General features: G+C 40.6%; 2 protein-coding genes across 3 annotated transcripts; both read left to right on the forward strand.

Annotated features, from left to right (window-relative positions):
- Positions 1-4445: 4445 nt before the first annotated feature.
- Positions 4446-9311, forward strand: LOC108877139 (cornifelin homolog B). Its single transcript, XM_018667093.2, has 3 exons — positions 4446-4590; positions 4744-4898; positions 8755-9311. The coding sequence occupies exons 1-3, from the start codon at positions 4491-4493 to the stop codon at positions 8917-8919; spliced, it is 420 nt and encodes a 139-aa protein (XP_018522609.1). The 5' UTR covers positions 4446-4490; the 3' UTR covers positions 8920-9311.
- An 876-nt stretch (positions 9312-10187) lies between these two features.
- On the forward strand, positions 10188-13460 carry LOC108877141 (cornifelin homolog A). 2 transcript variants are annotated; one of them, XM_018667094.2, is made up of 5 exons: positions 10188-10931; positions 11433-11543; positions 11834-11966; positions 12374-12528; positions 12980-13460. In XM_018667094.2, the coding sequence occupies exons 3-5, from the start codon at positions 11861-11863 to the stop codon at positions 13097-13099; spliced, it is 381 nt and encodes a 126-aa protein (XP_018522610.1). In that variant the 5' UTR covers positions 10188-10931; positions 11433-11543; positions 11834-11860; the 3' UTR covers positions 13100-13460. The 2 variants fall into 2 exon arrangements, with proteins under 2 accessions (XP_018522610.1, XP_018522612.1); XM_018667096.2 differs by lacking the exon at positions 11433-11543 and having other exon boundaries at positions 10398-10931.
- The last annotated feature ends 7 nt before the right edge of the window (positions 13461-13467 follow it).

Raw genomic sequence — 13467 nt, forward strand, 5'->3', positions numbered from 1 at the left:
TACCATTAACAATCCTGTAAAGTTTGATGCAGTTTGGACAAAGTATGGCCGAAATATAGCAAATATAAAGCAACTTCCTGTTTCGTGGCGAGTAATCGAACTTTGAGGGGCCATAACTTCCACGCCCTTCAATGAAAAGTCCGAAACTTTTGCAATTTAACTTCGTCTATGTCTTAAGAACAAATTATCAAATTTTGAAGTCAATCGGATAATGCGTCTAGGACTAGTTCGCGTTCAAGCGACCCCTGGAAATGGCCAAAAACACACAATTTTTTCACCTTCCGGTCAAAATAAAAATACTTTCTGTTGGGTTTAGAATATGGCTCCAAGAGACTTTTTGGTGCGTCATGGGATGTTACATATGTGTGCAGATTTTCAGATTTTTAGGCGCAACGGGCTTGAGGGGCTGTTCCGTTAAAAATGTAGGTGGCGCTACCGAGGCCATTTTGCCACACCCATGCTCAAGACCCCTAAATTCTTAAATTTTTCGCCGTGCCTGACGCGTCTGCAAATTTTCAGGAGTTTTGACGCATGTTAAGGCCCTCAAAAAGGCGATCAAAGAGGCGGAAAAAGAAGAAAAAAAATAATAATAATAATAATTAAAGCTGCGAGCAGCGTTGAACGGGCCCTCGCACCCGGCGTCCGTCGGGGGAGCGGCGACCGCGGGACCCCGGCAACCGCAGGGTCAACGCAGGTCGCAGGGCACACGCTGGCGTAACAGTTCACACTTCCCAGATGTTAAAATTTTAAATAAAAGCTTTTACTCTAATTATTTTCTGTGATAATATTTTTCAGAGCTCATCATCTGTGACAGCTCTTGGCTCTCCTGACTGTAACCTCTCTGTGGCAGCTTCTCACAGACTCAATCAACTCCTCTTCCCCTCCCCCTCAAACACAAACACACCCACACACACACACACAAACACACAGAGAAATACCCCCTCCCAAAAGGAGATAAAACTCAGTTTTAACTTGAGTTTACAAGCTTTGAGCTTTGAGCAAAAGCATTTTTTTAAGTTCTGTTATTGGGTGCATATATAAATCATTTATGCTTAAACAAGGCTTATAATGAAGTTATTTGAACAGTGAATATCTCATCTGCCTAAAGTCAGGGCGAAGCCACTAACCAGCTGTAGGGATGGGTATCATTAGGATTTTATCTTTATCCATACAGACCCCTATCAGTCCAGCTCAGACTGTTACTGGTTTAAGAGAGTGAAGTTTATAGCAATTTGCAAAATTTGGAGATTAGTGACAAACTAACCAGTTAGACTACATACAGACAAGCTTTCATTTTAGCTGTTAGTAACAGTTTGCCATGAGCTTAACCAGCGTGCTGTGCTTCCTGTTAAACATGTCATGAGACTGTGGACAACGCTGAAAATATTACTTTACTAACTACTGGCCAAACAGGCGCTTTGACAAAGAAAAGGTAAAGGCCAGCAGCTTTTACTTTTCAATGCACTTGTCGTCAACTTGAGTGGCTTATATTCAGCTGGTTCACCTCGACGCTGGAGGACCTAGTGAACTTTTCCTGTCGCCGTACACTGAGTAAGACGAAAAAATCAGCTGACCCCGTGTGAAATTTCCTAACTGATCAAAACCAAACTGTAAAGACAGCATCAATCCACGCTCAGCTTTGGTCAAGGGGAGACATATGGGAGAAGATGAGTAGAGAGATGGAAAGAAACAGAAAGGGTGATGGAGAAAGATTACATGAATTCAAAATAACCTACAATTCCTTAAAATTAATTTGAAGCCAGTTTAATTTTTTGAGCCAGCTTTGACATCTGCAGATATGAGTTTCTGAAGAGGGGCCTGCTGAGGTTAGATGTGCTGAATAATATCCATTTTCATATCAGAAAAAACACTGCATTAAACATTGTCTTAGCTCACTGAGCTGAGGTCAACAGGTAATATAACCAACCTGTGAGGTGGCTCACCCCCGTAAGATAAACACATAAATGATCCCTGATAGAACCGATAATTAAAGGCACATCAGTGACAGGGAATGCTATTAAAACTAAACTATAAACTGGTGACATTAACTGCAAAAGAAGATTTTTATTGATACATTTCAGGTAGAATTTAGTTTTCAATAAGGAAAATGCTGTAAGAAACCTGAATTTGTTGCAACAAATTTAAAATAAAAGCTTTTATGCTAATTATTTTCTGTGATAATATTTTTCAGAACTCATCATCTGTGACAGCTCATGGCTCTCCTGACTGTAACCTCCCTGTGGCAGCTTCTCACAGACTCAATCAACTCCTCTTCCCCTCCCCCCTCAAACACACACACACAGACACACACACACAGAGACCCCCTTCCAAAAACCCATCAAAGAGTAATACAATGGCTCCATCTGTAGGATAAAGTAGAGAGTCGCAACAGGAAGTTACCCCAAAATCTGAGGTTTCAAACAGGAAGTTGGGTTTCCGAACTTTGACGGGCCAGAACCGGCACACGCTTCGACCCAAACTCACAATTTTCGGAGCCAGTCTTCCAAAAATTGTCAAGGAGGGGCTGACAACATTTGAAGTGAATCTGGTCACCCGTCTAGAAACTGGACATCACACTATAAAATATGTCATTTCCTGCTATAAATAGGTGGCGCTACAACAATTGTATGAATATTGACATATGGATGTGTGCAGATAGGTACCATTAACAATCCTGTAAAGTTTGATGCAGTTTGGACAAAGTATGGCCGAAATATAGCAAAAATAAAGCAACTTCCTGTTTCGTGGCGAGTAATCGAACTTTGAGGGGCCATAACTTCCACGCCCTTCAACAAAAACTCAAAATCTGCCGCAATTTAACATCGTCTATGTCTTAAGAACATACTATTAAGTTTTGAAGTCAATGGGATAATGCGTCTAGGACTAGTTCGCGTTCAAGCGACCCCTGGAAATGGCCAAAAACACACAATTTTTTCACCTTCCGGTCAAAATAAAAATACTTTCTGTTGGGTTTAGAATATGGCTCCAAGAGACTTTTTGGTGCGTCATGGGATGTTACATATGTGTGCAGATTTTCAGATTTTTAGGCGCAACGGGCTTGAGGGGCTGTTCCGTTTAAAAATGTAGGTGGCGCTACCGAGGGCATTTTACCACGCCCATGCTCAAGACCCCTAAATTATTAAATTTTTCGCCGTGCCTGACGCGTCTGCAAATTTTGGTAAGTTTTCACGCATGTTAAGGCCCTCAAAAAGCCGATCTAAGAGGCGGAAAAAGAAGAAAAAAAATAATAATAATAATAATAATAATAATAATAATAATAATAAACAGACCGAAAACAAGAGGGTCCTTGCAACTCGTTGCATGGCCCCGTTGGGCCCACGCAACTCGTTGCTCGGGCCCTAATAATAATAAACCGAACGAAAACAAGAGGGTCCTTGCAACTCGTTGCATGGCCCCGTTGGGCCCACGCAACTCGTTGCTCGGGCCCTAATAATAATAATAATAATAATAATAAACAGACCGAAAACAAGAGGGTCCTTGCAACTCGTTGCATGGCCCCGTTGGGCCCACGCAACTCGTTGCTCGGGCCCTAATAATAATAAACCGAACGAAAACAAGAGGGTCCTTGCAACTCGTTGCATGGCCCCGTTGGGCCCACGCAACTCGTTGCTCGGGCCCTAATAATAATAAACCGAACGAAAACAAGAGGGTCCTTGCAACTCGTTGCATGGCCCCGTTGGGCCCACGCAACTCGTTGCTCGGGCCCTAATAATAAACCGAACGAAAACAAGAGGGTCCTTGCAACTCGTTGCATGGCCCCGTTGGGCCCACGCAACTCGTTGCTCGGGCCCTAACTAGCTCCATCTTGACTAGACGCCACGTAAAGATTCTCACTGTACATGAATACATCAGTAATAATAAACCAATATTATATATAATAACATTGATGTTTTGAATGCTGAACTTTTACTTGTGATAGAGCACTCTAAAATGATGGTATTGTTATTATCCATCACCATCATGTACTTTAAGTTGTTGGAAGATGAACTGTACAAAACAGTAATCATGCTTTAGTCACCAGGAGCAGATTCTCCAGGAAAACAAATTAAATGTGTTGGCAGTGAGCAGTTTCAGACATGTTCTGTTTGAACATTTTGTGTTGGCAGTAAACAGTGAACAACAATCTGAAAACCATTATGTTGCCTAAAAAATGTCTTTGCTAAATGTGTTGTATGGCCAGGGTTACATAATAATTGTTCCTTTTTTTTTTTGCAAATCAGGAAAAATAATATTATCTGGATAATTTCAACCTAATTCACTGTATTCTGAGAAGTATTCTAATAATAATAATCTAACAATATTACTGTTTGAAATGTCCCATGAGTTGGACATTTAGACAACTTATCATTTTTAACTTTTTCAATAATTTTCAGATTTGGCCATGAATATGTAAAAACTGTTATTTTACGTGGTGATATTTTAATTGTCTCCTCACCTCTTTCTCTTTTATCGTCTTGGACTGTTCAGCTATGTCTCGGCGGGTGGTCCAGGTCCAGCCGGAGGGCAGGGTTCATGAGGCTAGTCAGTGGAGCACTGGCCTGTGTGAGTGCCATAAAGACATAGGGGATTGTAAGTACACAGAATAACACAAATGGTTTGTGGACTTACACTATATGTGACTATCAGTGCTGAATCACAGCAATAAAGTGCATGTTCTGAAATGTTGGTGTTGTTAAGTAGCTGTACTCTGAGTTGACCTACTGTATATATGTGTGTGTTCAGGCTGCTTTGCCCTGTGCTGCCTCCCAGTGTTTACCTGTAAAGTGACCAGTGCAGTTGGTGCTTGTCCCTGCCTGCCTCTGCTGGACTGTATCGGCTGTGTACCGCCGGCCTCTCTCGCCATGAGGGCATCTGTCAGAGAACGATATGGCATACAGGTAAATACATCACTAGTTGCTGCATGTAGTTCTCAGCTGGATTGTTAGACATTGTTCCTGTAAAGATAAAAATTTCAAATGCCACTTTACAATTACATTTACTTCCATTGTTCTGGGATGGTGGCAGAGGTCTTGGGGGCAGACATAACAAAACTTCAACAACTAAAAGTGCATCTGTGTGGTTTGATACAGATGCACTTTTATGCACTTTTATATGGGTGAGAGGGAAAACAGAGAGTGGTGATCTATGAACTCTACTGTCTGGCTGAACAGCATTATTTCAAAGGATATCACCTCATCTGATGGAACGTGTTGCTTAAAGGAGGCCAAGTCCGGTTCAAATTATGGCTGATTTGAACCTCAAACTGGTTGTAGATTAGTTGAAAGGGTTTTAGGGAGATTCCTGATTTACTGCCTGAATGCATTTCTGTGAGGTTACACTTTGCTGAAAAATGGCTCCATATTGTTATTTTCATCTTTTCTGTCTGTTTCTCATTCAGTGTGACATACATACATGACACACATAAGTAGTCAACTGATTGATCTGTTTAGTGTGGGCAGAAAAGGTGATCCTCCTAACATGTTCAAAAATGGTTCAAGACTGAGTTGAAATCTTTTGACGTCTGAAAGTTTTTGTAATTTGGGTGAACAGATCCTTTAATATAAAACACAGAGAGGACAGTATGTCTTTACAAATGGTTACAGGCTTTGGATTTCTTGTAAAAAAAAAACAAAACATTGACCTCCATTGTTTTTCTTTACATTGATTCCAGTGGGAAACACGACAGCTGTTTACACTAAGATTGTCACTGTCCTCAAACAAAGCCAGTGGTGTGATATCATTTCAACAGGTACCACTACACTGCAATTACAACAATCGTTTAAAAATCCTTGACAGATAACTTGACAGCTTATGTCAGGTAGCTCTGACCATTCTTTGTCAGTGCTGTGAGGAAGAAATGAAGCAGCCGTACGTTTCTCTGAGACGTTTTCCTTTCTGGGGCAGATATGCAAGAGTTAAATTTGTGATTAAATTCTTCCAGTCAAGTGGAGTGGCCCCTGTAGTTGTGATGTCGTGATAAACACCGGCTCAAACAATGCAGCTGATTGCTTTCACTCGCACCCACACCGTGTCCCCAGCTCAATTACACAGAGCTGCTGGAGCTTTGAATAATCATGACTGCTGCTGAGGAGATGGAGACATTTCAGTGATGAAACACAATAACAGCACACAGGGGAAATACTTGCAACATCGGTACGTGACAGTAATGACTGTTTATTACTTTAGCAATGTTTTGAGTCTATGTAGTAACATCAGATAAACCTTAGATATATGGTGAGGATGTAGTGAAATCAGGACATGTTTATTAAATTAACAAATCTGGCCTACAACTATAAATATCTTAATGAATAAACAACAAACTGTTAGTGCCTTTAAGATACAGCAAGCTGCTCAGGCTTCCCACCCACTGCTTCACTGCTGTGCTGTTTGTCCACAGTGAGCACCCATACACCTGCTTGCACGACCACAGATCTCAACAGACATCAGGTCTCCGTCACTGATGAGTGCACATCGCAAAATACCGAACAGATGTTGCACATGTAACAGCACATGGCAGGGTCAAAGTGTAAGTTTGACGTTGGATAAAGATTTCTGGGACAGTGGAGAGAAAGAGAGATAAGGCAGGGGGTGGGAGTGGTTGGAGGCCAGGCAGGCAGAAGCTGGAGCGCTGCCATCGGAGAGGAGGAGGTGGTTGGTAATGTTGGCTTCTCTGGAGGTGGAGTGGGCAGTGGATCGCTGTCAATACTGCAGAGCATGAGCTAGGGAAGGTGCCAGAAGTTCTTATGAAAACAAGTCCCAGCATGTAGGTTGTTTGGTAAAGCATGGCAACAATTCTCTCATGGGTGGACGGAGACAATACAACAGTGTGTATCATGAGAATAAAACTGTTGACAGACACACTACCTTCAGCAATTTGGATATGCATTAAAACTTCTGGATCATCTCTCTGTGCATACTCTGTTGTTCCTGTGTACACTACTACATTATCCTGTCTTAATTTTCTGAAAGTAATTGTGTCTTTAGTTGAGCAGTACTACCAACATGGTTTTAATTTGGTTGGACAAAGTAGCCTATTGGTAAAAACTAAAAACACTCCCATTGGCTGTAACAAATGTTAACATGTTAAACTAAGATGGTGAACACTGAAAACATTACACCTAAACATTAGTGTGTTAGCAATGTCAGTGTGAGTATTTTAGTAGACTGATGTTAGCATTTAGCGCATGCTGTATTTGCACAATGTCAGCAGGTAGAACTGGCAAAACACCTTTTGTTCTGACTTGGGAGTGTTTACATATTGTTAGCCTTAGTGCTAACCTTGCAGTCACACCAAATAAAAAGCCTAAATTACCTAGTTTTGTTGCATTACAGATACAGTGTATAGCTTCTATGAAATGAGCTGAATTGATTGTGCTACCAATGGTGCATTTGCAGACATTCTGTATTTTTTTATTTTATTTTTTTTTTACATTTTTTGGGGGTGTCAAAAATTCTTTTTTACTTTGTATCCTTTGTATGCCTTGTAGTTTCCTTTAGCACTCACACCTGTAAGGGTGTCTCGAAACTCAAATTGGACAGACAAATCATTCCAACATATCAATGCAAACTAGTAGGCTAGTTAAGATGTTATATTTTTCTCTGTTTATGCGTATTGTACAGGAAAATTCAAATCATGAAGGTTGTGTGTTGCATTCAGATCTCCAGACCTGTAAAGATGTTGGTTGGCGAAGTGATAATCTTGGTTAATGTCACCCTCCCACACTGAATTCACAGGGGAGGCAGCACAATGGAGACAAAGTGTGGTACTGTTGCTCAAGAAAGACAAGCGTGTAAATCTTAACCTGTTTGTTGTTTTTGCTCTTATGAGTCTACCTGCTAGCACTTATAACACAGTTATATTGGAATCAAAAGTTGAATTCAGATCCATGGACCTGTAAAGATGATTGTGCGTGGAGAATTATTGTACTTGGTTATGTCCATGTTCCACATTGAATTTACAGTGAGGCTGTATGATTTTACAGGTCGCATGTTTCTTGATTGTCACGAATGCATTCTGATCAAGCCAAACTTAAGGCTGGTTTTCTTTTGAGAAGTTGACATTATGTAAGTAGAATGTTTTGGACTCAGCAGCGATGACAATACAAGTAATAGTAAGCAATGAAAACTGACATTCTCTCTTCATTTGGCTCTAAGTTGCGGTGCTGACTCAGCATATGAAATCACATGCACAGGCTGCACATGGAACAAGCAGCACCTGCCTTCTTACCGTGTCTCTCAGACTTTATTGATTTATCAAATCTCACCCACCAACATTTCCATCTTGACTTTACTGACATGCTCTTCATCGTGGTTGCTGTTGCCAAGAGCACAGACTTGACTGCAAGAAACTCTCAGAGGGAGAATATAACTGAAACAGAAGAGCACGATTATTACTGTTACACTGACAAATACACTGTCAGCTAACTTCTAGAAACTGTATGTTACCATACATGAATACTTTTTGCACTTTGGTTATTGCCATATTTACTTAATTTGTAAATAAGTAAGCAGGAAAAAACTATGAAATTAAAAAAAAAAAAGTTTACTGTCAAATAGTGGAACTAACTTCAAGTATTACAGTTGGTTAGAAAGGATGTGAGTAGAGGCTGATAACACAGTACGACAGGCACATGAAACACTGAAGTGCAGCATTGTATAGCAGCAGAAATGTCTTTTTTTGCACCTAAATGCAAATCTTCACCTTTTGTTCGAGCCTCCCACCTGTGTTCAGGCTTCTCTCTGTGTGTCTTACAGGGGAGTGTGTGGAGCGACTGCCTATACGGCTGCTGCTGCTATCCTCTATCTTGGCTCCAGATCTCCAGAGAGCTGAAGAGAAGAGCAGCATCCCACGCCTCCACCTCCTCCTCACCAGCCAGATACACCGCCCTGACCTCCCTGCAGGGGGCGCACTTGGTCTAGACACATCCATTTCTTCTGGCCTGACCCACCACCAGTCCTCCAGAGCACATGAGTTGATTTAATCACACTTCCTCTGGTCTGCAGCCACTCCCTGTTACCTCTGATAATTCAGCAGGGACACAATGTGTCCTGCAGAGAGGAAAGTTCAGTTTGTCCAAAGATGAAGTGAAAGAACTGTGATAAAAGTCATTTTCATGTTAGCTTGGGTCACCAATCATCTTATTAGATCATACTCCTTCAGTGGGGGAAAATAAGTTCATTTACTCAAGTACTGTGCTTAAGTACAGTTTTGAGATGCTTGCACTTTACTCAACAATTTCTACTACTATTTACTGATTACCTTTCATATTAAGATTTTACACAACAAACAAATAAAGTACAAGTTACTGTTAGCTGCTGTTTTATTCAAATAACAGTTTGTTCCCCAAAAGTTAAAAAAAAAACCTAATATTTCACAAAAAAGCAAAGGTTAAAATATAGTATATGCAGCAAAACATAGCTTCTTCTCCTATTAATCATCTTACAGCGCCTCTGATTTATCTTGTGACCCCATGGAGGGAGTCCATCTCCAGGCTGAGAATGACTGGATCAATCCAGCTAAATGAAACTAAAATGCCATGAATAAAAATATCAGTCACTGGAGCCATTTGGCTTCAGAGTTAGTTCAAGTTATTTTACCTTTTTCTTTAAGTGCATTTATCTGATAGTACTTTTTCAGTAGGATTATCAATGCAGGACTTCTTACAGTATTCTGTATCATTCTTCAAGTAGTGTACTGGAGAGAAAATGTTACTTGCTGCTCTACTAAAAAAAAGTTTAGCTGGCGGTTTTCAGAGGTCATTACTGAGATCTTTTAGACTCCAATGAGGCACTGTGACAGACAAGTGAAGGACATGGAGACAAAACATGACAATCCCAAAAGTTAGAGTAAATTACTTGCAATAAAGATGTTTGTTTGACACATCTAATTAAGCAATCTAATCTTCCTTTTCACAACTGTCACTTTATCTTCTTTTACCTCAGCTTCTTGGAAAAAGAAAGGGGAGGGAATCAGAACACAGAAAACATTCATTTCTTTTAAACAAACTGACTTGTTGAATCATTGGCAGACGGAGTCCAACAAACACAGGTTTTGCAACAGATGTTACTATTTAACACTTAACATCATTTCAAAATATTACGAGAAACTGTAAACTACCAAAAAGCTTGGCTTTCCAGGACTCAAGCCGCTTTCGCATTTTGAAACACATAACTGTTTTTTTTTTTTTTTTTTTTGATCATTTAAGTGACAAAGTAATAGTTTTTATACTTTTTGTACATTTTGTATTAGGATGAACCACTAAGACATTTGCCACAAACCAATGACGTGACCTGCTACCTCCTAACAATCAAACATCTCTTGGCGCAACTTCTCTTACTCAAGTCAGAAATATTCCATCTTTACTTGTGCTATTATTCCATTTCCTGCTCCAATCCTTCCAGCTGGTGTGGGGCTTCAGATGGGCCTCACGGTTATGATACAAAAATCCAAATATTTTGTGTTGAATTGTTTGGTTGAATTGACATCAATTCTGATCTGAAAACAGTAAGGAAATGTGAATCCAAGGAAGGATGGCAAAGTCAACAAGTTGCGAATGTGACGACGACTGTTCTAACATTCAAACAAAAGCACAGAGCCACGTGTCACTGAGGCGAAGAGGATGAACACTGTGGGACATTCTCTTTTGTTCTTATCACATATCTCTATCTAAGAACTGACTAGCGTACTTTAAATATGTGGTCATTAAGTGGCATGATGACGTCTGGGATTTAAAAGGATGCGTGACGGTCAGATAGTCCTGATGTCTGACTGTCAAAGGTATAGATGCGTCAGACTGGACGGACCAGTCAGTGACATGCATCCTGTCTGCTGTCCTGTCTCTATAAGATGCCACACTGCCCTGCACATTCATCAGTCATCCAGGTTTCTGATTTGACCAAACTCTGCTCCCTGTTCCTGGAAAAACAGTAAGGTAAGACAATCCACTTAGTGAGGACTTAGAGCCATGACAGGAATACTGAGATATTGAGAGCATGCAGATCAGCTGTGATCAGCTAAATTAAACCTATATATGTATATGGTTTCTATTTTAAGCTGTGGACATGGTTTAAAAAATACTTATCAGATTTAAAAGATTTTTTAAATGAGAATAGGCTTGGAATGACTTCGAAGCTTCAACTTGAGGTGAAGAATTGCATGATGCCTTCACTGTCCAGGAAATTATGCAACCTGTGGTTTTATGAAACCCTTCGAAAAAACAGAAGCTCTTGCATCTTTCCATCAACCACTGTGTTGCAAATGTAAAAACATAAAAACTTTGGTTCTAATAACATCAGCTATGTCCACTGTGTTAAATCCAGTCATATTGATGACATATTGGACTAAAACATTCCTATATGCTGTAATAATTTGGGACTATGCTCTGATTTTGGTGACTTCTTGCTGTTGGAAGAAAAACATGTCTGCATTTCAGGATCCAAGAAAAAGACATCTCTTTAACACTTCCTGACTGTGCACATTTGAAGTAATCCAGTGGGTTTGAAGGAAGATGTGGAAAAAATTATGCAACCCACAAAAGACTTTAGTATGTGACCTTTTACTTATCTGAAATATATCACTACACTTACAGCTAGAATGATTTTACCAGACGGCGAGGGTCCAACAAAGCTGAACAGCCCATTATATATAAGTTTATTCTTACAGTCATATTTTGACAAGAAAAGCCTTTGTCAGGGTTTAATGTGCTCTCATGGTATTGCGTTTAAATAGCACGCCACCTTTTACATGTCATGTCCACGCATTTTAAGCTCTTTCCGTGTCATTTAACACCACTCATCAAGTGTTTACATGTTTTCTGTTGATTTGTCTTCACAGTTACAGTTTTCTTTGAAATCTTAAGTCATGTCTGATAAGATGGTCGTGACCCAACCCCGGCCCTTCATCACAACCACTGTAACCAACCAATGGACCTCTGGCATCTGTGACTGCCTCCAGGACCTGCCCCAATGTGAGTGCACAGGATTGTTTTAATGCAACTTGACCAGGTATACAGAGTGAGTCCATGTGTTGATCTCTCTCTCTTTTCTCGTGCATGACATTGAAAACATACCGATCATTTAGACTGATCTGGGGTTAGGAATGCCAACAGATTGGCTGATTGGAGATCACTGGGTGGAGCGAAGTATTTGGACATTGCTGTACATGCTCCATTTTGATAATGCAAACTAACTGCATCCACATATTGCAGGATATCAAATCTCAAAACTGAATCTCTGAATTCATCCTACTGCCTTGTTTACATTTTTACTTAGTGCAAAAATAAAACTGTGCGCACACCTTTAAGAGGTTTAAAAGTTCACCAAACAGAATTTGTGTTGTTACTACTCCTGGCGTGACCTGGTTGCCTTTCCACAGGTTGCTTGGCCTTTTGGTGCCTTCCCTGCTTCACCTGTAAGACAGCACACGAGGCCGGGGAGTGTCTATGTCTACCTCTTCTGGATGCTTTTGGACTCATCCCACCCATGACCACAGCCCTTAGGGTGTCAGTACGCCAGAGATATGGGATTGAGGTACGTGCATGATGCTACCTAAACTGCCATTCAATTGTCTATCCATGTGTGTGAATAAAATGCTCTTCAACTGCGTCAGTGTTTACAAGTGTAGTGTTCGCCAGCATAAAAGTCAGTGTTGCCTTCACTGTTTATCTGATCTCTGATGAGTGTTAGACCTGTTTAGCGCTCTGTCACAGTCTGTATTTATGTTCCCAGGAATTAGTATACTCATTAAAGAGAGTTACAGTACACTGTGTTCCTGTGAACACCTTTGTTCTAGCTGATTTGTTTAGGTAGATTCTGACAGTGATTAATGACGGCAGCAAAAAAATCAGCTGTGTTATAGAGCTGTGAGTCTATGCAAATAAATACGTACCCTACATGTATTAGGATCTGGAGGCATTGGTTTTATTCCACGATTGTTGTTCCATCGCTCCAACCCCCTATTACTGTGTCTCCATCCTTGCAGGGTACGATCTGCAACGACTGCGTGTACGCCTGCTTCTGCGGGCCCTGCACCTGGTGTCAGATAGCAAGAGAAATCAAAACAAGGGCAAATCCCATCACCTTCGTCAGCACGGTGGCCTGATGAGAGCAGAGTTTTTATCCCGGGGTCATCATTAGCGAAACAGACGTCAAACAGACGCCTCTCTTCTTTTCATCATGGGCTCTGTCATGGTATTTGGAACCACAGAGGGTTCCGTGGAATGTTGCTGAGCAGCTGATTAAAGATCAGCACATGAGGGTCGAGGGAGAGAGATAAGTGGGCCTCTGTGACGTCCACTAACAGTTATTAATGAGGAGGAGTCTGTGACACTGAGGGGTATACTAGTGTACTGATGATGATTCTGGTTAAACTGCCTTATTATTATCTTAAAATCTGAATTAGGTATATATTTTTATTCTTATACTTCCATCACCACCAGATAATTGTTGTACATGTTCCATTTTATAATG

The sequence above is a fragment of the Lates calcarifer genome, unplaced genomic scaffold (genome assembly GCF_001640805.2).
Source record: "Lates calcarifer isolate ASB-BC8 unplaced genomic scaffold, TLL_Latcal_v3 _unitig_5844_quiver_765, whole genome shotgun sequence".
Lineage (NCBI taxonomy): Eukaryota > Metazoa > Chordata > Actinopteri > Centropomidae > Lates > Lates calcarifer.

Coding starts and splice junctions, on each gene's coding strand:
- LOC108877139 (XM_018667093.2), top strand. CDS start 4,491: ATGTCTCGGCGGGTGGTCCAGGTCCAGCCGGAGGGCAGGGTTCATGAG. Junction 4,591..4,743: donor CCATAAAGACATAGGGGATT/GTAAGTACACAG, acceptor GTGTGTGTTCAG/GCTGCTTTGCCCTGTGCTGC. Junction 4,899..8,754: donor GAGAACGATATGGCATACAG/GTAAATACATCA, acceptor TGTGTCTTACAG/GGGAGTGTGTGGAGCGACTG.
- LOC108877141 (XM_018667094.2), top strand. CDS start 11,861: ATGTCTGATAAGATGGTCGTGACCCAACCCCGGCCCTTCATCACAACC. Junction 11,967..12,373: donor CCTCCAGGACCTGCCCCAAT/GTGAGTGCACAG, acceptor GCCTTTCCACAG/GTTGCTTGGCCTTTTGGTGC. Junction 12,529..12,979: donor GCCAGAGATATGGGATTGAG/GTACGTGCATGA, acceptor CCATCCTTGCAG/GGTACGATCTGCAACGACTG.